The 24,764-nt window shown below is 50.5% G+C and overlaps 1 protein-coding gene across 1 annotated transcript in view; it reads right to left on the bottom strand.

Annotated features, from left to right (window-relative positions):
* Window positions 1-24,764, bottom strand: part of LOC138639050 (uncharacterized) — a 99,958-nt gene that overhangs the window by 62,541 nt on the left and 12,653 nt on the right. The window contains exon 7 of the mRNA XM_069728729.1: window positions 16,544-16,613. Coding sequence (XP_069584830.1) covers window positions 16,544-16,613 — 70 coding nt within the window. The remainder of the gene's footprint in view (window positions 1-16,543; window positions 16,614-24,764) is intronic.

The following is a 24,764-nucleotide window of genomic DNA, read 5'->3' on the forward strand; positions in this document are numbered from 1 at the left end:
AAATAAGGGCGGAGTCTGCTGACGTGTGTGATGTCTCCTCTCCTCCCCTTCTGGGTGTTTGCTAAGGGATAAGAGCGGATTCAGGAACACAATGAGCAGCCATTTTGTTGGTGACTGCAAAGTTATACTGACAAGTAGACAGTCACAGAGGATGGCAGGCAGCAAGGATTCTGGGAGATATATGGTGGAGGGAGGAGGGTGACAGCAGCACAGAGTATTTCTGGAGAGCAGTGTGCTGGTCTATGGGGGGCACCCTGTTCATATAGATCTCACATAATAACGCCATATAGATCACACATAATACCGCCATATAGATCACACATAACATCGCCATATACTTCACACATAATACCGTCATATAGATCACACAATACCGCCACATAGATCACATAACGGGGGAGAGGAGTGCATAGGAGAGGATTAGATACACAGCTCAGCAGTCAGTATCACATGGGAGGATTAGATACACAACTCAGCAGACAGTATCACACAGGATAGGATTAGATACATAGCTCAGACAGTATCACACAGGATAGGATTAGATACATGGCTCAGCAGACAGTATCACACAGGATAGGATTAGATACACGGCTCAGCAGACAGTATCACACAGGAGAGGATTAGATACACGGCTCAGCAGACAGTATCACACAGGATAGGATGAGATACACGGCTCAGCAGCCAGTATCACACAGGATAGGATTAGATACACGGCTCAGTAGCCAGTATCACACAGGATAGGATTAGATACACGGCTCAGCAGCCAGTATCACACAGGATAGGATTAGATACATGGCTCAGCAGACAGTATCACACAGGATAGGATTAGATACACGGCTCAGCACAGTAACACACAGGATAGGATTAGATACACAGCTCAGCAGACAGTATCACACAGGATAGGATTAGATACATGGCTCAGCAGACAGTATCACACAGGAGAGGATTAGATACACAGCTCAGCAGACAGTATCACACAGGAGAGGATTAGATACACAGCGCAGACAGTACCACACAGGATAGGATTAGATACACGGCTCAGCAGCCAGTATCACACAGGATAGGATTAGATACACGGCTCAGCAGCCAGTATCACACAGGATAGGATTAGATACACGGCTCAGCAGCCAGTATCACACAGGATAGGATTAGATACACGGCTCAGTAGCCAGTATCACACAGGATAGGATTAGATACACGGCTCAGCAGCCAGTATCACACAGGATAGGATTAGATACATGGCTCAGCAGACAGTATCACACAGGATAGGATTAGATACACGGCTCAGCACAGTAACACACAGGATAGGATTAGATACACAGCTCAGCACAGTAACACACATGGGAGGAGATACACTGCTCTGAGTCAGCATCACAAAGGATAAGATTAGATTACCTCTACCCCTACCCCACAGATATTACTTCCCTGCTGCCCGCTCTGCTCCTTTCTCCCTCATGTGCCATCCTTGGTGTCCTCCTCCTATAACCGAAGGGCTCCTGTGATTACACTGGGAAACTGAAACTGGAAAGATGGCGCCAATTTCCTCCCTCTGCTGTGATGTGGACGGCTTAGGGGGCGTGGCCAGATCACAGCAGGGAGCAGCTCAATGTAAAGTTTAGGGTCGGCTTCCGACCGCAGTCTCCTATGCCCAGGGCTGCTGTATTTGCAGAGTGTAAAAGTATCGTGCAGCTACACTTACACTCCTGCAAAGCAAAATGGCGGCGCCCAGGGGCTGAAAAAATAATAATAAAAAAAAAAGTTAAAAAATGTAAATTTGTATTAAAAATAATTGTTTATATAAACAATCATTTTTAATACAAAAAATTAAATGCGGCACCTTCCCTTTAAGTATGTTCTACGACACTGGTATTGCAGTTTATAGTACACGTAATGCTTCAGCTGCCCCCCGACTGTCATGGCAACCAATAGGCACCCCACAATCCTGTAGAAAGGAGGAGGATCGCTCCATGATAGATACCCATGTCATGAGGTGTAAAGAGGTTAAAGCATCATATACACCAGCTTGCGAAAGTTTTCATCCCCTTGGCACATTTTTTGCGTTTGCCTCCCTCACAACTTGGAATTTCACTATTTTTCAAGGGTTTGCATAAATTCATGTAAAGAATATGCCTACAACTGAAAACATTTGGTTTCCTTTCTATTGTGAAGCAAACAATAGAACAAAATAACTGAAAACATCCGTGTGCATAATTATTCACCTCCCTAAAGTCAAAACTTTGAAGAGCCCCCTTTTGCTGCAATTACAGCTGCATGGTGCTTGGACTAGTCTCTATGAGCTTTCCACATCTTACCACTGGGATTTTTGCCCATCCCTCAAGCCAAAACTGCTCCAGCTCCTTCACGTTAGATTCTTTCTAGTGATGAGCGTGTTCGGATAAGGTATTATCTGAGCACGCTCGTGTCCTATTCAAGTATTTTTGGTGTGGTCAAAAAATATGTTCAAGTCCCCGAGGCTGTTGAACAAGACATGCGGCAGCAGGAACACATTTTTCGAGCATGCTGAAAATACTCGATTAGAACACGAGCAAGCTGAGATAACACCTTAGCCAAACACGCTATCACTAATGTTTTCCTCTGGTGAACAGCGATTTCCAAGTCTCACCACAGATTTACAATTGGATTAAGGTCTGGGCTTTCACTACGCCACTCCAAAACATTTACATCGTTCCCCTTAAACTACTCGAGTGCTGCCTTAGCAGTATGCTTTGGGTCATTGTCTTGTTGGAAGGTGACCATCTGTCCCAGTCTCAAATCACCGACAGACCAAAAGAGGTTTCTCTTAAGAACATCCCTGTACTTAGCACCATCCATCTTCCCCTCAACTAGGACCATTTTCACAGTGTTTGCTGCTGAAAAACACTGCCACAGCAAGATGCTGCCACCATGTTTCACTGCGGAGATGGTGTCCTTGGACTGATGAGCTGTGTTGGTTTGTCACCAGACATGGGATTTACCTTGGTGGCCAAAAAGAGGGATTTTTGGTACTCACCGTAAAATCTCTTTCTTGGAGCCTTCATTGGGGGACACAAGTAACCATGGGTGAATGCTGCTGTCGCTAGGAGGCTGACACTATGCAAAAACAGGAAAATAGTTCCTCCTCTGCAGTAGACACCAACCAACAGGTAGGAAGTACCTCAGTTCGTTTTAAAGCAGTAGGAGAAGCAACCAAACTCAACATATGTACCAATCCAACAACGGAGGCACATAGATCAAATAATGGTACAACATATGTACGAATCCAACATGAAGACACATAGATCAAATAATGGTACAACATACCAAATAATGGTACCACATATGTGCCAATGAAACAACAAAGGCACATTAATGGTAAACAGTTAGGGAGGGTGCTGTGTCCCCCAATGAAGGCTCCAAGAAAGAGATTTTACAGTGAGTACCAAAAATCCCTCTTTTATCGCTTCATTGGGGGACACAGGTAACCATGGGACGTCCCAAAGCAGTCCCTAGGGTGGGACACAGGAAGATTCAAGGAATAAATGGGCTCAGGTCGGTCGGTGCAAAACCGCCACATGCAGCACCTTCCTTCCCAGGCCTGAATCAGACGAGGCATGGTATGAACCCTGTAAAGACGAACAAAAGAGGGCAAATATGACCAGGTTGCGGCCTTACAATCTGGAGAGCCAAATCCTGGTGACAAACAGCCTAGGAGGGCCCTACCGCAGGGCGGAGTGAGCCTTCAGCCCCAGAGGAGCCTGCACCGTCGGAAGAGGCTGTTTGTCCTGGAAGCGGATTGCCTCACGGCAATAGATAAACTAGAAGCTAGGAGCCCTTTAAGGCAACCTTCAGAGATGATGAGCAGGGAATCAGATTGCCGAAAGGGAGCAGTCCTTGAAAGGTAGACTCGGAGAGCTGTGACGGAATCCAGCTTGTAGAGGGACTTCTCCAGGGGATGGACTGGAGAGACACAGAAGGAAGGACAATGACTTTGTTAATGAGAAAGGAAAAGACCACCTCGGGAAGAAAGGAAGGGCCAGGCCCGAGAACCACCTTGTCCTAATATAGGATCAGGAGCGGGGAACGGCAGGACAATGCCGCTAACTTGGAAACTCTCTTGATGGACATAACTGAACAACGAGAAATGCCATGTGTTGAATGGGCTAAAACAGGGGCGCGCTGCGGCGCGCCTAAGACAAGATTAAAATCCCATGGATTTATTGGAGGACAATAAGGAGGAGCCAGGTGGGCGACTCCTTGAAGAAAACCAAGAATGAAAGGAAAACGGACATAGGGACCAGACCCTTGTCCATACTCCACCAAAAGGCCTTTCAGTATTTCTAGTAGATACGCAAGGATGCTGGTTTCCCGGTCCCAATCATGGTCTGAATGACCAGCCGGGGAAAAAACAGCCTCCCCCTGGACTATGGCCTCAACGGCCATGCTGTTGAAGATAGAGACTATGAACTCTGGTGGAAGAGGGAACCTTGAGAGAGAGGATCTGGACGGCCCGGAAGCTTCCAAGGGGCGTCTATGAACATATTCACTGGGTCTTTCTTGGCCAATCCGAAGATAACAGGAATATAGGGATCCCTTCTTCCTTTATCCTTTTCACAACTCTCAGGCCGAGGGGAGAGATGGAAAAGGAGAGAGCAGATGGAATTGTGACTACGATATTACTAGAGCATCGCAAAAGGTGGCTAGCAGGTCCCAGGATCTGGCTACGAACCAAGGAACCTTGTGGTTTATCGAAGACGCCACGAGGACAACGTCCGGAGAGCCCCATTTCAGCATATATAGATGAAGACAGAGGGGCTGAGCCATTGGCTGCTCGAAGCGCGACCCAGATGGGTCAGAAAATCGATTGCCCGGTTTCCTACCCTCGGAATGTGCATGGCTGATATGGCGGAAACATTATGCTCTGCCTCTCGCAGAATCCTTGTTAAATCTGACTTCACTTGTTTGATGCGAGTACCGCCTTAACGGTTTATGTAAACCTCCGCCATGGCATTGTCTCTTGGGTGATCCAGTGGCTCTGCGCTGTGTGACGAAGAAAAAACAGCTCCGCAAAAGATGAGACTGGCGTTGTTGGTGAAAACCTGCCACTAGAGAGGAAAGAGGAACTTCCTTTATAGAACTGCTGTCGACGGCGTCACCAGATGAAACACTGCCTGACTCTGAGAGGAAGAAGCACAGGATTGTCCGTGGAGATGACCAGAGAGCCCGCTGAAGGGGGTGGGCATGGAACTGGGCAAAAGGAACGGTTTCCGAGGCGACAATCCATTTCCCCTTGAACTCCTATGCAGGAAAATAGGAGAAGAGAAGCTGATCGCTTTAGAGTACAGAAACCCCTGGTAGAGGGATGAAAAAACCTTCTCCTTTAGAAGGAAGAGACGCGCTTGGGTCATGTCGAACCCATACCTAGAAACACCAAGTACTGTGCAAAAGCGAGGGAGGACTTTTCTCTATTTATAATCTAGCTGAGATGGACCTGGATATGTAGAGTAAACTGAAGACTCTGGTTGCAGTCTCAGCGGGACAACTCATTGATCAGAAGATCGTTTAAGTAGGGAAATATGAAAAATCCCTTGGATAGAAGAATGACCCTGACCGCTGCCATGACAAATAGTCTGGGAGCAGAGGTTAGGATGAAGGGGAGGGCCGTGAACTGATAAGGACCCTCCTGGATCGCACATCATAGGAGCCTCTGAAGCTAAACACAAACAAGAATGTGAGGAAAATTCTCCTGAGTCCATGAAAGTGATTACCGAACTTAGTTACATCGTTCTGAAAAGACAGGACCGAACAAGACCGGTAAACCGTTCGAGAACTAAAAACGGAGGAGCGTTCCGCCTTTCTTCGTAACTAAGAAAGAATAGAATAGAACCCCGAGAACAGTACGTTCCTGGGGACAGGTAAGATCATTTCTGTGAATGGCAGGTAAAGACTGCCTGAAGAACTGCTGGGGCCTGCGACGTATGTCTTGACGGGCGAAAAAACAAAAGGAAACTTCTTTCTGGGGGAGAAGAACGGTTGATATTGTAGGCGGAAGTCGCTATCTCTCTCGAGGTTGAAGCAACCTTTTCCTATTAAAAGAACATTACGTTTGGACCGGAAAAGCGAGGTGTTTTTCCCCGCCAGTGGCATCCGAAACTATTGATTCAACTTGGATCCAAAAGATGTAGAGACTTGGAAGGCAAAAACCAGTGAGGCCAAGGAATGCGACGTATTGCAACGATGCTGCCGGTAGTCGTGACGGAACAACCAGCCGCATCAAAAGGGGAGCGGACACGAGATATTTGCTGGCATGGGCAGTCTGATCAGCCAGATCTGGCCTCCCATACCTTGACGAAGTATTCTTGCCCCGCAGACATGGAATTTGACACCCAGGTGTAGGCAAATGTGGGACAGAGAGAGAGGGGCGCCAGCTGTCTCCAAGGCTGACTTAGACAGATTGAATCCTTGGTTATCTGTAGAATCCTTAAGGGATGCACTGATCAGTAGAGACAAGGCTGTCTAGGAAGACAGGCGAGAAGCAGGCGGATCCACCTTAGGGATTGTGCCAATTTATCAAGAAGGCCTGGTCTAAAGGGGTAGAGGATGTGTAGCTTCCTCCTACCTGGGAGGCGCTTTTCAGAGTGTTCCCAGTGTTTAGACATAGTCATGACAAGTTCCCTGATCAGGGAAAATTCCAGGAAAAACATTTTTACCCATTTGAAAGTAACGGAGTGCTCGTGAGCAGGAGCCTCATCCTCCCGTAGGTTCAGAAATTTGGTATTTTGCCAAGATGGTCCGTATCGGGCTCAGACTGGGAATCCATATCCGACCCAAAAACCGCCTCCGAGGAGGGGCAATGGGATGAGGAATGAATCCTGAATAAAGTAGAGGGACCAGCCGTTTTTTTTGCTTTGTACGCGATCTGTCCCTGTGAAGGTCGCGGTCAGGTGCGTGCGAATCACCGTGAGAGGTGTTCGGAGCACTGGTGGCAGAAGACAAACGTGAAGGGCGCTCCAGGACCTGCCAGGTCAGATCCGAGAACGACTGTGACCTGGCAACAGCCCACTCCGGAAAGAGGGGAGTGCTCTCATCCCAGGTGTTAGAGGGTTTATCTGAATGCCACTGTTCTTGTACGTATGGCACAAGCATCACGGATTATAGGGACAGGAATGGGCCTCCCTGAGATTGGGCATAAGTAATAGGCTAGGGCTACAGCTGGGAGAGCTAAGCCCTTGTGAAGAGAGAAAATAACCAGTCTGAGCTGGTCCTACCTGATAACAGAGACGGCTGTCAATGTTCAGGCTGCAGTGTCCCCAGAACCAGTAGGTTAATGATAGACGCCTTTTGTGCCCTTCGGAAGGCGATGGTGGCTGCACGACTCTTTATATGGTTTCGAATCTTCACTCAACCTGAGATAAACTATGTCCCTCCTGTGGGGGGGGGTGGGGGGAAAGGGGGTGGGGGCATGTATCGGGAGAGAGGGGTAGAGAAAAAACACTCTCTCATTAGGCCAGGAGATGGAGCCTCAGCGTACCCTAATGAGCAGAAAGTCCGTAACAGGACGTGGCTAGGCAGAAGGCGACCGTGGCTAGGCAGAAGGCGACCGCGGCTACACAGAGTCCGGGGAAAAGGCCCCGACGCCGGGGGCAAAATTAACGGGTACATATCATTATGCAAAGCCTCCACACAATGACAGGACCGGAAATTGGCATTAAAGAAGGTCCTAGTCCGGTATGAAAATTGGCCACGTCTGAGAGTGTCAGGAAGTGGGGGCCCCAAAGTTGGGGACTAAAATAGCAAAGGACATGGAATTGTGTGCAGTCTCGGCACCTGCAGTGGCAGGGCTGGTAAACGAAGGTCCTAGGCTGCGTCTGGTGGGAGTAGGGGCCCTTCCATTGACTGTGCCGCCAGAGGAATGCACCGGGTAGTGGGGAGGAGGCCCTTGATAGGGAGAAAAGCGCGCGATAAATATGCACGCTTAAAGCGGAGGGCACTAACGAAGCACTAGCTGAGGAAAAGATGGCCGTTGTTGTTCAGTGACGTCATGTTCTGTGCAGCATTCCGCGGGTAAACGGTGAGGCAGGTGAGTAGCAGCCAGGGACAGAGAAAAGGACATACCTGTAAAAGGTGAGTCCCGAATCCCTCTTCACTGACGAGGATCACATCAGGAGCCCTCAGGACGAGTGAGGGTCACTGGAAACAGGGATTCTCCTTCCCGCACCGTCTCCGGACGGTGCAGAAGACGGCATCAACCCCTTACAAGCGGGAGGCCACCGCTGGTGACCACTGTCTTCCTCTCAGCCCTCTCCGAGGAGAGGGGTGAGGAGGAAAATGGCAAGTACTGACCACCGGAATCAGCCCTGGAGCACCCGTGAAGGTGACAGAGGATAATGTCCTGCCAGCGGCCCTGAGAGTTGCGATGTGGGTGACACCACACTGCTCGCTCAGCCGCCGAATATGGGAAGGCAGAGTGAGAAATTACACCCCGTTTCCCTGAAACTATCTGAAAGACAAAGGGAAATTGTTAACAAAACACAACAATACCTGTAAGGAAAAAATGATTAGCTGTGGATCTGGGAACAGATCCAGGTCCACCTCCTACAGACACTAAGCTTAAACTGAGGTACTTCCTTCCTGTCGGTCGGTGTATACTGCAGAGAAGGAGCTATTTTCCTGTTTTTGCATAGTGTCAGCCTCCTAGCGACAGCAGCATACACCCATGGTTACCCGTGTCCCCCAATGAAGCGAGAAAGAGTTCAATTTTGGTCTCATCTGACCACAGCACCTTCCTCCATACATTTGGGGAGTATCTCATGTATTTTGGCAAACTCAAAATGAGCCTTACTATTTTTGTAAGTACTTTATTTTTCAGATAAGGTGCACTTTTTCCCCAAAAATATTTTGGGGAAAATGGGGGGGAGGATGTCTTATGGTCGCAATAACAGGATTTTTGGATGCTTACCGTAAAATCTGTTTCTCGGAGCCTTCATTGGGGGACACAGGAACCATGGGTGTATGCTGCTGCCACTAGGAGGCTGACACTATGCAAATAAAAAAGTTAGCTCCTCCTCTGCAGTGTACACCCTACCGACAGGAAGTAGGATATTCAGTTAGTGAGAAAGCAGTAGGAGAAGCAACGTGTAAAAGAGAAAGAATAATAATATAATAATAATAAACTTTATCTACATAGCGCCAACAAATTCCACGGCGCTCCATAGATTAACAGTTTCAAACACTCAGTGTTCAAAGAACTCAAACGTAAACAGTAAACAGAGCTGTTCAACTTGGGAGGGTGCTGTGTCCCCCAATGAAGGCTCCGAGAAACAGATTTTACGGTAAGCAACCAAAAATCCTGTTTTCTCTATCGCCTTTCATTGGGGGACACAGGAACCATGGGACGTCCCAAAGCAGTCCCTGGGGTGGGAAAAACAGACTTCCATCAGGTCCGAGGACTCACCACTGCTGCCTGCAGGATCCTTCTGCCCAGGCTGGAGTCCGCCGTAGTTCGGCGAAACGTGTGGATGGAAGACCAGGTTGCCGCTTTACAAAGCTGTCGGCAAAAGCCCCGTGACGTACCGCACTGGAAGCGCCGACTGCCCGGGTAGAGTGAGCCTTTATCTCAGGAGGGGGCACTCTTGTTCTTGACCCGGTAAGCTTATAAAAAATTGCCGTTCTGATAGAGCGAGCAATAGTCGCCTTGGAAGCCAGCAGGCCTCTACGCACGCCATCAGGGATGGCGAAAAGAGAATCCATCTTTCGGAAAGCGGCTGTGCTAGCTAGGGAGATCCTCACTGCCCTGACGAGGCCCAGCCTGTTCAACGATCACTCAAGAGGATGAGTCGGAGCTGGACAAAAGAAAAGGTATAACGATGTCCTCGTTGAGTTGGAAAGATGAAAACCACCTCGAGAAAGGAAGGAAGGCAGAGGCCCGGGACCACCTTGTCCTGGATTAAAATTAAGAAAGGAGGTCTGCAAGAAATGGCCGCCAACTCAAAAACGCGGCGGATCGAAGAGATGGACCTGAGAAAAGCCACCTTCCGAGATAGAACTGACAGGGAAAACTCCCTGAGAGGCTATAAGGGGGGAACCCCTAAGCACAACCAACCCAACCTTTAAATCCCATGAATCCACAGAGGCCCTGTACGGAGGGACAGCGTGGACTACTTGGAGGGAGGTCTTAACCTGTGGCTGAGAAGAAAGTCTTCTTAAAGGGAAGAAGAGCGCAGGAACCTGGCCCTATAGGGAACTGAGAGCGAAGCCCGAATCCAGTCCTGCCTGAAGGAAAACCAAATGGAAGGCAGGGAAAAATGACATAGGTGAAAAGTGGTTGGACTCGCATCAACGAAAGTAAGCCTTCCAGGTACGATAGTAGATCCTGGAAGAAGACGAAGGCTTCCCAGCGTGGATTATAGAGTGACTCATCTGGGCCGAAAGGCCGGACGCTCTTAGAACTGTGGAGTCCACAGCCACGCCGTTAAACCGAGCGACCGATAATTCGGGTGGCAGATCGGACCCTGAGACAGCAGATCGGATCCGCCTGGAAGACACCAGGGGTGTCCGCGAGAAGATTGACGATGTCTGCAAACTGAGACCTCCTGGGCCAATCCGGGACGATCATAATGACCGGCACCCATCCAGCCTTGATCTTTTTCAACAGCTTGGAAAGCAAGGGAAGGCGTGGGAACCGATAGGGGAGCCCGAACTGCGACCGGGGAATGGCCAGAGTGACAACACCACTGTGAGAGGATCACGGGACCCTGGGCCGACCCGAGGGACCTCCTGTTCAATCGGGACGCCATGAGGTCCACCTCTGGAGTCCCCCATTGAAGAGCAATCCGATAGGAAACCTCCTGAAGCACCATTCCCGTGCCGCGAGGCCCTCGCGGCCGAGGAAGTCGGCGGCCTAAATGTCCACGCCGGGGACATGCACTGCGGAGCTCACCAGGACCGTTGCGCCTCTGTCCAAAGGAGGATCCTGGAATCTCGGCCGAGGCCAGCGAACGCCGAGTCCACCCCTGGTTGTAGACATATGCCACAGCTGTGTCATTGTCTGTCTGGATTCGAATTGGCAGGCTGCTGAGAATCCTTACCCAATGAAGGAAAGACAGAGAGATGATCCGGAACTCGAGGACATTGATCGGCAAAGAGGGCTCCTGCGCCGACCAACAACCCTGAAAGAACAGGAGACAAAGCCCCGCGCCTCCGCCGAGCGGACTGGCGTCCGTCGTCACCACCTGCCAGGGAACTGGAAGGAAGGATATGCTGTGAAGGATCTGCTCTGGGATAAGAGAAGTGACCTCGGCCATCAGTTGAGGAACCATTTGACCCGGGAGAAAGCCGGATCGGACGATGCAGGGAGAAGACAGACCTGCCCCCTGTGATAGAATAGCCTGCTGAAGAAGTCTCGAATGAAACGGGCGAAGGGAAAATTGCTTCCGATGTTGCAACCAACCTCCTTAGGGCCTTTAAGGCCCATCGGAAAAAAGGGGAGCTGAGAACCCTGGAGCAAGCGAACTTCCTGACAAAGGAGGGATATCCTGTCTTCGGGAAGGAAGACTCTGGTCCGACAAGTGTCGAAGAACATGCCCGGAGATACGAGGCGCTGAACAAGACGGAACTTCTTCCTGTTGACGAGCCACCCGCAACGGTTAGAATGTTGGGAAAGATGGATAGACTTTCGGGAGCCTGAAACCGAAATTCCTGAGCCTCCATGGAAGTGATTACTGAACGAGGGAATATCATCCTGAAGTGTCTCCGACGAAACTTCCTGTTCAGCAAATTGAGATCCGGACTGGAACGAACCTTGTTGTCCTCTGTCAGTACAGAAAGATTCGAAGAGAAGCCTGTGAACCGTTGAACCGTTCCTGTTCTGGGACGGGAACGATTACCCCGGATTTAAGGAGGGAAACAATGGCTGTAAAGAAAACGATCCCAGGACCGTGAAATGAAGATTTTGTATCTAGAGGATACAAGTGCCCTGGCCCATGCGTCCTCTACTGAGGAGACCCAGACGTCCCTGAGGAACAGGAGACGGTTGCCCAGCCTGAGAAACGGGCTGGGGTCTAATCGTGGGTCGTGCCTAGGTGGAACTTCCAGTCCTGGACCTGGAGAATCCCTTAGGAGTAGCGGGCACGCCAGGAAAGAGTGAGTCAAAGAATACCTTCTCTTAACGTGCCTGTGGCCTCTGCTGTTGCGAAGAGGAATCTAATGCCGCAAAACTACGAAAAAAGTCTAAAAGACCGAAGTAGCCGCCTAAGGGGAAGTAGGCGAGGTCTGGAGAAGGGGACTGGTGCCGCCAGTGGCGTCCTTAATAATTTGGTCCAGCTTGGAACTGAAAGGATGTGAACCTTGAAAAGGCAGGCTCGTAAGGGACTTCTTCGATGACTCTTGAGCCAAACAGTGCGACGGCTGGCAACAACATTACTGGGCGCCTGTGCGGCAGAAGACGCGACGTCCAGGGAACAAATTATTCCCCGGCGCGAGTAATCTGGGAGGCAAGTTCCGCCAGCCGGGCTGATGGAGTTCCAGCTTGAATGCCCCAACGGAGTTGTTTAGCCCTTCGGATACAGACTTCGAAACCCAAGTGGAAGCCAAAGCCGGGCATTGGGATGATGCGGCAGTTTTGAAAGCCGACTTCACGAAGGATTCCATGATCCCATCGATGGAATCTTTCAGAGCCGCCCACCGGACAGCGTAAGGACTGTGGTGGTGGCAAGTCTAGCAGCCGACGGATCCACAGGGGGAGAGGTCGTTCTCTAACGCCTCTCATTCCGGTTGGCAATGAGATCCGGAGGAAAGAGATATGAGACTCCAAGATGCTTGTCTCTTTGAGAACGTCTGGTCGAATTCGCTCTTTCTCTGGACAGAGGCTCCTTGAATTCAGGATGAGGAGCAAATACCTTGGGAGGTAGTTTAGACCGTCTAAACGAAACCGCCTGATCTGCGGGTTTCGTAGAGGAATCTTTGATGCCACAGGTCTGATTGGTCGCTCCAATGAGGCTTTGAACCATATCCCTCATGTTAGCGATTTGGTTCGAATCCGGCCCCAAATAATCCTCCGAAGGCGCATCAGAGAAAGCCTCGCCTGACTCAGGGGAGGAGGATCGGGAGGACGCCGACCGCAGAGGAGGACCGAGTGGCGAGATGGAGCGAGAAGAGGACTCAGACTGGCATTCCTGTCTGGACCTTTGCAGCTAGCCTTGGAGGGCTCAGACGGAGCTTCCTGCGACCCGGTGGCTACTGCGGGGGTCTGCAGGGGTAACCGAACCAGCACGGACACCAGGGTTTGAGACGCCCGTGTTAAATTGGCCACCGATTGAGACAGAGAGGAGGCCCAGCCTGGGATGGGGTATCACTCTCGGGCGGATCGGCCGGGGGATCCTGGGCAGTGGGAACAATTGGGTTGCTGAAGGACTGACATAGCGGAGACCAGAAGGTTAGGGGACAGAAGGGCAGAGGAGACTGCAGAGCAGAGCTACTCACGGCAGGTGATGCGCTTCAGTGGTCCTTAAAGGCAGGGGTGCAGGCAGAAGGAGCAGACCTCTGGAACTCTCCTGTCCGGGACCAGCTGTGGGGCTGAGGCGACCGCAATTGAGGAGGACGCCGGTATTCACGTATTTTCGGGGGGAATAAGGCGTTCCTGGATCGAGAATATGGAGGTGGTGGGCAGGGTTAATTGCCTGGCCAGGAGCACCAAGATGGTGCCGGGGGGCGGAGCTTGTTGAGACAGACGGGCGGCAAAAAAGCCCGCCCGAGAACTCAGGAAGTGGGCGGAGTCACGGCCGAGAGTAGGCCCCGGGAGAAGCCGGGACCTAAATTAGAAGCTGGTGGGCGCCGGAGAGGGCCACAGGACCGGAAAACGGTGCGGCCGCCGGAGAACGCTGTGCGGCCGCCGGAGAACGCTGTGCGGCCGCCGGAGAACCCTGTGCGGCCGCCGGAGAACCCTGTGCGGCCGCCGGAGAACCCTGTGCGGCCGCCGGAGAACCCTGTCCGGCCGCCGGAGAACCCTGTCCGGCCGCCGGAGAACCCTGTGCGGCCGCCGGAGAACACTGTGCGGCCGCCGGAGAACACTGTGCGGCCGCCGGAGAACACTGTGCGGCCGCCGGAGAAAAACGGCACGGCTGCCTGTAGGGGCTGCGCTGCATGGGACAAAGGTACGGCCGCAGACAAGGCAGTGCCGCTTCATGTAAAGGTGCGGCCGCGCAGTTTGGAAAACTTTCCAATAAAGAGACGTCCAACGATCACCCGGGGAATCAGGGACCCCCCATGACTGTCTTTGAAGAGAGACCGAAGGTTAGGGGGATTGGTGGAAAGGGAATACTCACCTAAACATCCCACGCCGTCCGTTACTAACCCCGTGAAGATATCAGACGTCCGTGGAGCTGGACGTCCTCGTCTCCTCCAACCGACAGGCTCTGGTGGGCGAGTGGGTGGGGGACGGAGCCAGGACCGGACTTCTAAGCACGCTTGTGTGCTAGGATCTTGGTCCTGGAGAGGGATCTATGAGGATACGGGGTGGCAGTACACGCCGTACTCATAGTCCGCATTGTGGGAGTACAGGTGTGACTGTTCACCCTGTATCCCTCCGGAAAACCTGAAAGAAAACGACGCACATTGAGGTAGATATGGGTCTAATGAAAGACCCGTGTCCACCTCCTACTGACACTAAGCTAAACTGAATATCCTACTTCCTGTCGGTAGGGTGTACACTGCAGAGGAGGAGCTAACTTTTTTATTTGCATAGTGTCAGCCTCCTAGTGGCAGCAGCATACACCCATGGTTCCTGTGTCCCCCAATGAAAGGCGATAGAGAAATACTTACAAATCCTACAGCTGTGGCGGTGCAGCAGGGATCTGTGGTGTGGTGGTGGCGGGCTCTGCTCAGGGGCAGTGGCTCTCTGTGCTCTGTGGGGTGCTCCGCCCGCATTTCATCAAAGCCCGGAGGCCCCCACACATCCGTTGCTGCTATGTTGTGATGGCCTCCGGGAACATGGCCGCCGGGAAGGCGCATGCTGAGATTTAGATCTCTGGAGACGAGATCTCAGGACGAGATCTCGTTACCGAGATTTGAATCTGAGCTTGCGCCGCTCCGGCGGCCATGTTCCCAGAGGCCATCACAACATGGCAGAAAAAAATGTGCGGGGGGCCTCCAGGCTTTGACGAAATTCCAGCGGAGCCCCCCACGGAGCACAGAGAGCCACAACCCTGGAGCACAGCCCGCCACCACCATACCACAGAGCAAGGCCCGGCGGCCATGTTCCCGGAGGCCACCGCTACATGGCAGCGACGGATGTGCGGGGGCCTCCGGACTTTGACGAAATCCCGGTGGAGCCCCCCACAGACCTCAGAGAGACGCTGCCACTGCACCGGAGCACAGCCCCCGTGCTCCAGCCCCCTTGCCCCAGCACAGAGCCGCCACCCCTGCCCCAGCACAGAGCCGCCACCCCTGCTCCAGCACAGAACTACCACCCCTGCCCCAGCTTGGCATGGGATTTCCCGGAGACGACCACAACAGCCTGGACCATCGAACGACCCCTGTGACCACTCCTCCACCTGTGCCAATGCCTTCCCTGGTAAGCTGAATTCGGACTGTAAGACGGACCCCCATTTGACACATTTTTTTCCCCTATTTTCCTTCTTAAAATTTGGGGTGCGTATTATGGTCCTATATTTATGGTCTTATAGTCCGAAAAATATGGTAAAGGCTTTTTTCTGGCCACTCTTCCATAAAAGCCACCTCTATGGAGTGTACGGCTTATTGTGGTCATATTGACTGTTACTCCAGTCTGCTTGGGAACTCTGCAGCTCATTCAGTGCTACCTTTGGTCTCTGTACTGCCTTGCTGATTAATACCTTCTTTGCCCAGGCTGAGAGTTTTGGTGGGCGGCCCTCTTTGAGAGGTTTCTTGTGGTACCATGTTCTTTCCATTTGATGCTAATGGATTTAATGGTGCTCCGGGGAATCTCCAGAGATTGGGATTTTTTTTTATAGCCTAACTGACTTCTACTTTGTCCCTGACTTATTTGGAGATCTCCTTTGTCTTCAAAGTGTTTGGAGATCTCCTTGGTTTTCATGGTGTTGTTTGGAGATCTCCATGGTGTTTAGTTAGTGGTGCCTCTTGTTAATGGTGTTGCAGTCTCTGTCGCTTTTCATAAAAGGTAAAGTGTACATAGTGACAGACATGGGACACTTAGACTGCACAGAGGTGGACGTCCTCTCACTAACCATGGGATTTATGAAGGTAGTTGCTTGCAACAGAAATTTTTAGGGGCTCCATAGCGACAGGGTGAATACATATGCACATGCCAAGTTTTAGCTATTTGATCCCATAAATGTAATTTATGCCTAGATTTTTTTTCACTTCACCAACTTAGACTATTTAGTGCTGATGGATCACACACAAATCGGATTACAAAAATATTTAAACACAGGTTGCAAAGTAAAAAATAAGTAAAATGCAAAGGGGGTGCGTGAATACTTTTGCAAGCCACTGTACATAACATATCAAAAAGTTTCCAAAGGAGGGGCGCTTCCCCCAGGACTACTTTTTCCTCCGCCAGTGGTTAACGTACCCACAAGATACATTTCCGTATCACTGACTTCAGTGACGTTCGGTTTCGATACATAAACTTCCTCCACGACCTAAATGTAAAAATAAATATATATTAATTATCAGACATCCTCAATCCTGTCCACACCTCCCTGCTATCAGTGCATGTTCATTATTAACACCTTCCTGATAACAAGGTTACTGGTTAAGCCCCCTCCATTCACAGCAGACACCATCATGCAACGGCCGGGATTGGAGAGGACTCAGATTCTGACGACTCAACCCCTTAGATGCTGCAGTGAATAGCTGCTGTGGCATCTCAGCGGGTATTCAGAGAAACATGGCTTTCTCTGCCACCCCTTACACATAATGGGTTGCCAGAGTAATTGGGGGCATAAGGAAACCCTGAGGCCTGCTATAAATGCCTAACACTATCATAGAAGTACTGACTTGTACCAGCAAACCCATTACTAAAGTTCAAATAAGCAATATAAAGTGCAATAGATAGCCAATAATGTATGGATCCCGCAGTATCATAGAAAAAAAAGCAAAAATAGGGAACGTAGGGGCGTGGCCTGAATGTCCATGTGAGTGGACGTGTGGCTGAGCGCTCCCGCTACTAACGCTGTAATTATCCTCATAAGCCGCAGCTGAGCGGCGATTCATGGCGCTTACCGGCTGCAGGAGAGTCCCGGGAGTGCGGCGGTGAATAGCGGCGGCCCCGTGGTCAGCAAATATGACCAGGAGGAGGCAAAGAGACGCAGGAGCCGGCGAGGCTGGGACCGGCCAAGATGGCGCAGACGCCAGGGAGAAGGCGGAGAAGGACAACGCGGCATGCCAGAAGAGAATGGCGGCAGCGGCAAAGCTCCAGCAGTTTGCTAGAGTGAAGGCCGCAGGGAGCGCAGGAAAAGCAGAGGAGGACGCCGGAGCAGACACAGAAGGAGAGGAGGAAAGCCCAGCAGAGGAGCAGGAAGTACAACAGGGGAGCAGGGATGGTGACATGGCGGTGGTAGTAGGGGGATCTGAAGATAAGGAGCCAGGAGCAGACCCTTAGAGACGTTTTTGCACTGGTGTCATCATGCAAACAATCCCTGACCCAGCAGCTACAGGAGGTCAAGGGGGATACAGCCCAGATAAATGCAGCACTGCAGAAGATTGACAAACGTGTGGATGCTGTAGAGGAAAGGGTGAGCACGGCAGAAGATCATATAGTGCAGCTGCAGAAAGCGGAGAGGAAGTTTACTCAAGCAATATCGGAGCTAGCTGCAAAAAATGAGGATCTGGAGAATAGGTCCAGAAGAAATAACATTCGTATAGTGGGTGTCCCTGAAAAAACTGAGGGGAGGAATCCCACGGAATATATTGAAAGCTGGCTCCTTGAGACTTTTGGTGATGCAGCACTGACAAAAGTATTTGCGGTAGAAAGAGCCCACAGGGTCCCACCGAAACCACCTGTCCCTGGAGCAAGTCCCCGTACCATGCTTGCCAAAATCCTAAACTACAGAGACATTATCCTGAGGAAGGCTAGAGACATGACGGATCTAACAATTGGAGGTCAAAGAATCGCTATCTACCCCGACTATTCCGCCCTGGTCCAGAAACAACGGATGATGTTCACGGGTATCAAGAGACGGCTGAGGGAACTGGGAGTGCAATACTCCATGATGTTTCCGGCACGACTGAGAGTGGTAGCGTTGGATAAGATTCATTTTTTCCAGACGCCGGAGGACGCTACCCAGTGGATAGATCTTAACGCTAAAAGGCTTAAAGGGAAAGGAGATTGAAAATGCGGGGTGGGTTGGTCGGGAGGTATTTCACTTTCTTTAAAAAAAGGAAAAAGAGATTGACTGACAGTACATTGGTAATTGAGATGTGAAGGTTTGAGGGTGGAGCTGGGCATTACTCAGGGAACGCCCTGGGAGTGCTGATGCGGCGGAGAAGTACGAGGGAGGAAGGGGGTGCAGCGTACTAAAAGTTTATTTAGTTTCTTGCAGTTGTAAGTTAATACATGTTGAAATATTTTCTTCTTCTAAGAACTGCGCCGAATTCTATTATAAACGGTAGCGGGAGGCGGAAGGAGAAGGTTACGTTAACAAGAGTGTTCGCAATGGGTGATGGTGCCCCACTCTTGATAAGAGGCAGAATGTATAGTATTGGGAGGGGGGGGAGGGAAGTTAGACAGCTCAGAACTAGGAGTAATGACATAACTGAAGATGATGAGTCACATAATAGGGGACCGCTTTAAGATATTGAGTTGGAATGTGAGAGCTCTGGCGGATAAGACTAGGAGAGCTGCGAGCTTGCAGTATGCGAAGGATCAACGGGCCTCTATGATATGTTTGCTAGAGACGCACTTGATACGGGAGAAAGTTGACGTACTGAATAGACGATGGATTCAGAAAGGGTATCATTCTACCTTTTTGACGTACTCAAGGGGTGTGTCAGTGTTGGTGCCGGTGGGAGTGCAGTATGAAGAGGTGAAAGTATGCGTGGATGCTGAGGGTCAGTATGTGGTGATACAATGTATATTGTATGGAGTGAGAGTGTGTGTTGCGGCAATGTATATTCCACCTCCATATTCAAGTAAGAAGATCAGGGAGGTGTTGGAGAAGGTGGAACGATGGGGACCGCTACCACTATTAATTATTGGGGACTTGAACAATATTTGTGATGACTTTTGGGATAAAAATAAGAACACCCAGAACAGGTCGGAGGGGCACACTACAACATTTGGTACCTATGTACGTGAAATAGGCATGATTGATCTATGGAGAGTTAGACATGTTGGAGAGAGAGGGTACTCGTGCTACTCGCCGGCTCATGTTACGCTATCCAGAATTGATATGGAGCTGGGTAACCGCCTGTTAGACACAATGGTGGGGGAGGTGCGTTATCTGCCGAGGGCCCTTTCGGATCACAGTCCAATTGAGGTGGGGGTCAGGTTGTTGGGGACACGGACCGCAAGCGGGAGAGAATGGAAGATCCACCCCAACTGGTTACAGAGTATTGATTTGGACGGTATAGGGAAGGAGGTGACGGAATTCTTTGCTTTAAATGATGGGAGTACAGATGCTCTAACTGTTTGGGATGCAATGAAAGCGTACCTGAGAGGGCTACTATTTAGAGACATTAGTAGGTGTAAGCGGAAGACAAGGGAGGCAGAGAGAGTGATGGTGGAGGAGCTGAAGGCTGCAGAGGACGAGATGGTAGTGTTGGGGACCTCCGAGGCAGAGAAAAGGTTGAGAACAGCGCAAACTCATATGGAAAAGATTCTGCTGGGAAAAGCTGAAAGGAAGCGGGAGTTTCAGAGGGTCACTTATTTTCAGGAGGGAGAAATAGTGGGACACATGCTATCGGTGGTAGCTTCTGCTCAGCGTAGTACCTCGTATGTACATTCGTTGGTTTCAGATGGGGGGAGTAGGATATCTGAAACACCTGAAATTATAAAGGTCTTTGCGGACTTTTACGCGGACTTATATTCCTCCAGGGTTAATGAGTCAGTCGGAGATACGGAGACTTTCCTGGAGAGTCTGGGTCTCCCGAAATTGAGTGAGGAGGATAGGGTGAGCCTCGATGCCCCTATCACCGAGGAGGAACTGAGTCGGGCGCTGAAGTCTATGGCCAATGGGAAGGCACCTGGAGTTGATGTGTTACCAGCCGAAATCTATAAAAGCTTGGGGGAAGTGTTGATTCCCAGATTAAAGTTAGTACTGGAGGAGGCTGGATGCCAAGGGTATCTCCCAGCATCTATGAGGGAGGCTATTATAGTGGTTATTCCGAAGGAGGACAAGGATCTGGGGAAACCTGAGTCATATCGCCCAATCTCCCTGTTAACCATCGATGTCAAGCTCTTGGCCAGGGTGTTAGCTTCCCGTCTGTCCAGTGTCATTACTAACCTTGTACACCCGGATCAGTCCGGCTTTATGCCTGACAGGTCTACAGCGGTTAATCTGCGGAGGCTGTATATGAATCTGCAGCTGAAGTCTGACAATTGTGGCCGGAGGGTTGTTGCGTCCTTGGATGCCCATAAGGCGTTTGATAGTGTGGAGTGGGGATATCTCTGGCGGGTGCTGAAGTGTATGGGTATTGGACCGCAATTTGTGTCATGGATCCAACTGCTATATTCATTACCAACAGCTAGAATCAGAGTGAATGGGGAACTTTCTCAGCCTATAAAGTTGGCCAGAGGTACGAGGCAGGGATGCCCACTGTCGCCCCTTCTGTTTGCCCTAGCTGTGGAGCCACTGGCCGCCAAGATCCGACTGTCGGATGAGGTCCCTGGGTTCAGATATGGGAGTGTTGAGGAGAAGATTGCGTTATATGCAGACGACATCTTACTGTTCCTGGCGGACCCGGACGATGCCTTGAAAGGGGCCATCGAGATCATTGAAAAATTTGGAGCCTTGTCGGGACTGAGGATAAACTGGGATAAATCGGTCCTCTTTGAGGTGGATGGGGTGGAGGAGAGTGGAAGTGAGTCATTGGGAGAGGGGCGGCTTAAGGTGGCATCCCTTTTCAAATACCTGGGAATATGGATCTCGATGCCAGTTACAGAGTTTTTGTATAGGAATTTGACTCCTCTCATGGGCGCCCTTCAAAAGTAGATGCGTGGAATAAATTACACCTATCGGTGGTGGGTAGGGTTAATCTTATTAAAATGGTTCTGATGCCCAAAATACTCTACGTCCTACATAACGCGCCAGTTTGAATTCCACGTGGGAAATTCCGGCAGATTAATGCTCTTTTTAGAAGCCTGATATGGGGGAGGCAGTACCCACGTATTGGCCTGGAGACGCTTCAGCGACCCAAGGAAGATGGAGGGTTGGCTTTGCCCAACCCTGAGTTATATTTTCTTGCAGCCCAGAGTCAGCATTTGAAGGGCTGGGCGCGGGAGGCGTCTTCCAGTGCGGTACAACACTTGATGGAGGGGGTGACAAACCGACGACCGGTGGCGCAGTGTCTCGAGAATGGCTCCTTGGGCACATTGGGGAAATTGTATCCAACTATGTTTTTGATACATAAATTATGGACCAGATTGCGACAGATTCGGGGGGTTACGGGACTGACTAAATTTACACCGATATGGCTTAATAATAATTTTGTAGAGCTTGTGGCTCTGGGAGTGCTGACGGAGTGGCAGGCCAAAGGAATCCATTTGGTTGCTCAGATAATTCAACAAGGGGTGTTAAAGTCCTTCTCGCAGCTGCAGGGGGAGTTTGGATTGAGACCGACTGGGGAGTATCAATATGCCCAGATGAAGCACGCTTTTAAAGCTCAAAACAAGGGCGATGGTATTGAGATCCAAGAGGACATAGTTCTGGAATACGTGTGTGGGGAAGGGTCCACAAGGGGAGTCATTTCCACCCTCTATAAGGACCTACTGCATGCATATTTGCTGGATTTCCCTCTAAAGGCGAGAGCTAAATGGGAAAGAGACTTAGGCCCAATGGAGGATGAAACCTGGGAGTCGGTGTTGGAGTGGGTTCCACGAGTGTCACTAAGTGAGCCGTATAGACTATCGCAGCTGTACATCTTGCACAGAGTCTAGAAATCACCGGAAGTGTTACACAGAGCGGGGTTGCGTGCTGACTCTGAATGCCCGAGATGTAGGACTGAGAATGCAGGAATATACCACATGATGTGGATATGTCCAAGACTGGTTGCTTTTTGGCTGGTGGTACTGAGTCGTGTGGAAGGGGCGTATAAATGCAGGGTGCCGAGAGATCCGATAGTGTGCCTACTGGGATATGTGGAGGAAATTAGAGTGGATAACACCTGGAAGATAGCAATAGCTAGGCTATTATATATGGCTAGGAAGGTGATAGCAAGGAACTGGATCAAGGAGGAGCCGCCTACAAGGGGTGAATTCCTGAAATATGTTAAACATGGTCTCAATCTGGAAAAGGGGGTCTACAAAAGACGTGGGAAAACAGAAATGTTTGACAAAATGTGGTCTCCGTGGCTCGAGCTGGGATGAGTGGGAATGGGAAATGGGCGAATGAAGACCTGTGAAGGGGGGAGATTGCTAGAGGAATAAGCGGTCATAAGTGAGTCAAGCGGCTCAAAGAGCCATCAATACTGGTAACAAAAGTATAATTGGGAAGGAGCTGTCATGGGAGGGGGTGGTTTGGGGTTTGTTGGGATTGTTGGGGGTTTGGAAAATGAAGAAATTTTGTAATATATTGGAAAATGCATAAAATGTAATGTTCATGTTTATTTTCAATAAAAATCTATTTAAATTAAAAAAAAAAAAAAAAAAAATAGGGAACGTAACATTTAATATTAATCGTTAAAACAGGATTTTTGGTTGCTTACCGTAAAATCTGTTTCTTGAAGCCTCCATTGGGGGACACAGGAACCATGGGTGTATGCTGCTGCCACTAGGAGGCTGACACTATGCAAATAAAAAAGTTAGCTCCTCCTCTGCAGTGTACACCCCACCGACTGGCATTATACTCTTCAGTTAGTGAGAAAGCAGTAGGAGATAAGTAGCAAGGTTGAAAACCATAGCCACAAACTTGAGAACTGTAAACGTGAGAACAGTCATAGAACAGGTAACAAAAACATTGGGAGGGAGCTGTGTCCCCCAATGGAGGCTTCAAGAAACAGATTTTACGGTAAGCAACCAAAAATCCTGTTTTCTTTATCGCCTCTCATTGGGGGACACAGGAACCATGGGACGTCCCAAAGCAGTCCCTAGGGCGGGAAAAACAGACTTCCATCAGGTCAGAGGACTCACCACTGCCGCCTGCAAGATCCTTCTGCCTAGGCTGGCGTCCGCCGAAGCGTATGGACCTTGTAAAATTTGGCGAACGTGTGGATGGAAGACCAAGTTGCCGCTTTGCAAAGCTGTAGGGCGGAAGCTCTGTGGTGCACCGCCCAGGAGGCGCCGACTGCCCGGGTAGAGTGAGCCTTAATCCCAGGAGGGGGCACTCTGTTCTTGACCCGGTAAGCCTCCAGAAATGCCATTCTGGTCCAGCGAGCAATAGTCGCTTTAGAAGTCGGCTGGCCTCTGCGCGTGCCATCAGGAATGACGAAAAAGGAATCCGTCCTCCGGAAAAGGGACGTTCTATCCCGGTAGATCCTCACTGCCCTGACGAGGACCAGCCTGTTCAACGATCACTCCAGGGGATGAGCCGGAGCTGGACAAAAGGAAGGTAGAACTATGTCCACGTTGAGGTGAAAAACCACCTTAGGAAGGCGGAGACCTGAGGACCGCCTTGTCCTGGTGAATGTCCAAGTACGGAGGTCGGCAGGACAGGGCCGCCAACTCGGAAAAGCGGCAGATAAAGGAGATGGCCACAAGAAAGGCCACCCTCAAAGATAGAACTGACAGGGGAATCTCCTTGAGAGGCTTAAAGGGGGAAACCCTCAGAACGTTCAGAACCAGGCTTAAATCCCATGAATCCACGGGGGCCCTGTACGGAGGGACAGCGTGGACTACTCCTTGAAGGAAGGTCTTAACCTGTGGCCGAGAAGCTAAAGTCTTCTGAGAGGATGGAAAGCGCAGAGACCTGGCCCTTCAGGGAACTAACAGCCAGGCCCGAATCCAGTCCTGCCTGAAGGAAGGCCAAAAAGGAAGGCAGGGAGAAGGACACAGGTGAAACGCAGTTGGACTAGCACCAACGAAAGTAAGCCTTCCAGGTACGATAGTAGACCCTGGAAGATGAAGGCTTCAGAGCCTGAATCACGGTGTGAATCACCCGGTCCGAAAGGCCGGACGCTCTTAGAACTGCGGTCTCAACAGCCAAGCCGTTAAACTGAACGACCGACAATTCGGGTGGCAGGTCGGACCCTGAGACAGCAGATCGAGCCTGTCTGGAAGGCGCCAGGGAGCGTCCGCAAGAAGATTGACGAGCTCCGAAAACCAAGCTCTCCTGGTCCAATCCGGGGCGATCAGAATGACCGGCACCTTTTCCGCTCTGATCTTTTTCAACAGTTTGGAAGTAATGGAAGGGGTGGGAACAGGTAGGGTGGCATGAACTGTGACCAAGGAATGGCCAGAGCATTGACGCCCACTGCAAGAGGATCGCGAGACCTGGAGATGAACTGCAGATCCACGTCCGGAGTCCCCCATCGAAGACAAATCTTGATGGAAGACCTCCGGATGCAAGGATCATTCCCCTGCCGCGAGGCCCTTACGGCTGAGGAAGTCGGCGGCCCAATTGTTCACGCCGGGGATATGCACCGTGGATATCACCTGAGCCGTAGTCTCTACCTAAAGTAAGATCTTGGATACCTCG

Source organism: Ranitomeya imitator, chromosome 1 (assembly GCF_032444005.1).
Source record: "Ranitomeya imitator isolate aRanImi1 chromosome 1, aRanImi1.pri, whole genome shotgun sequence".
NCBI lineage: Eukaryota > Metazoa > Chordata > Amphibia > Anura > Dendrobatidae > Ranitomeya > Ranitomeya imitator.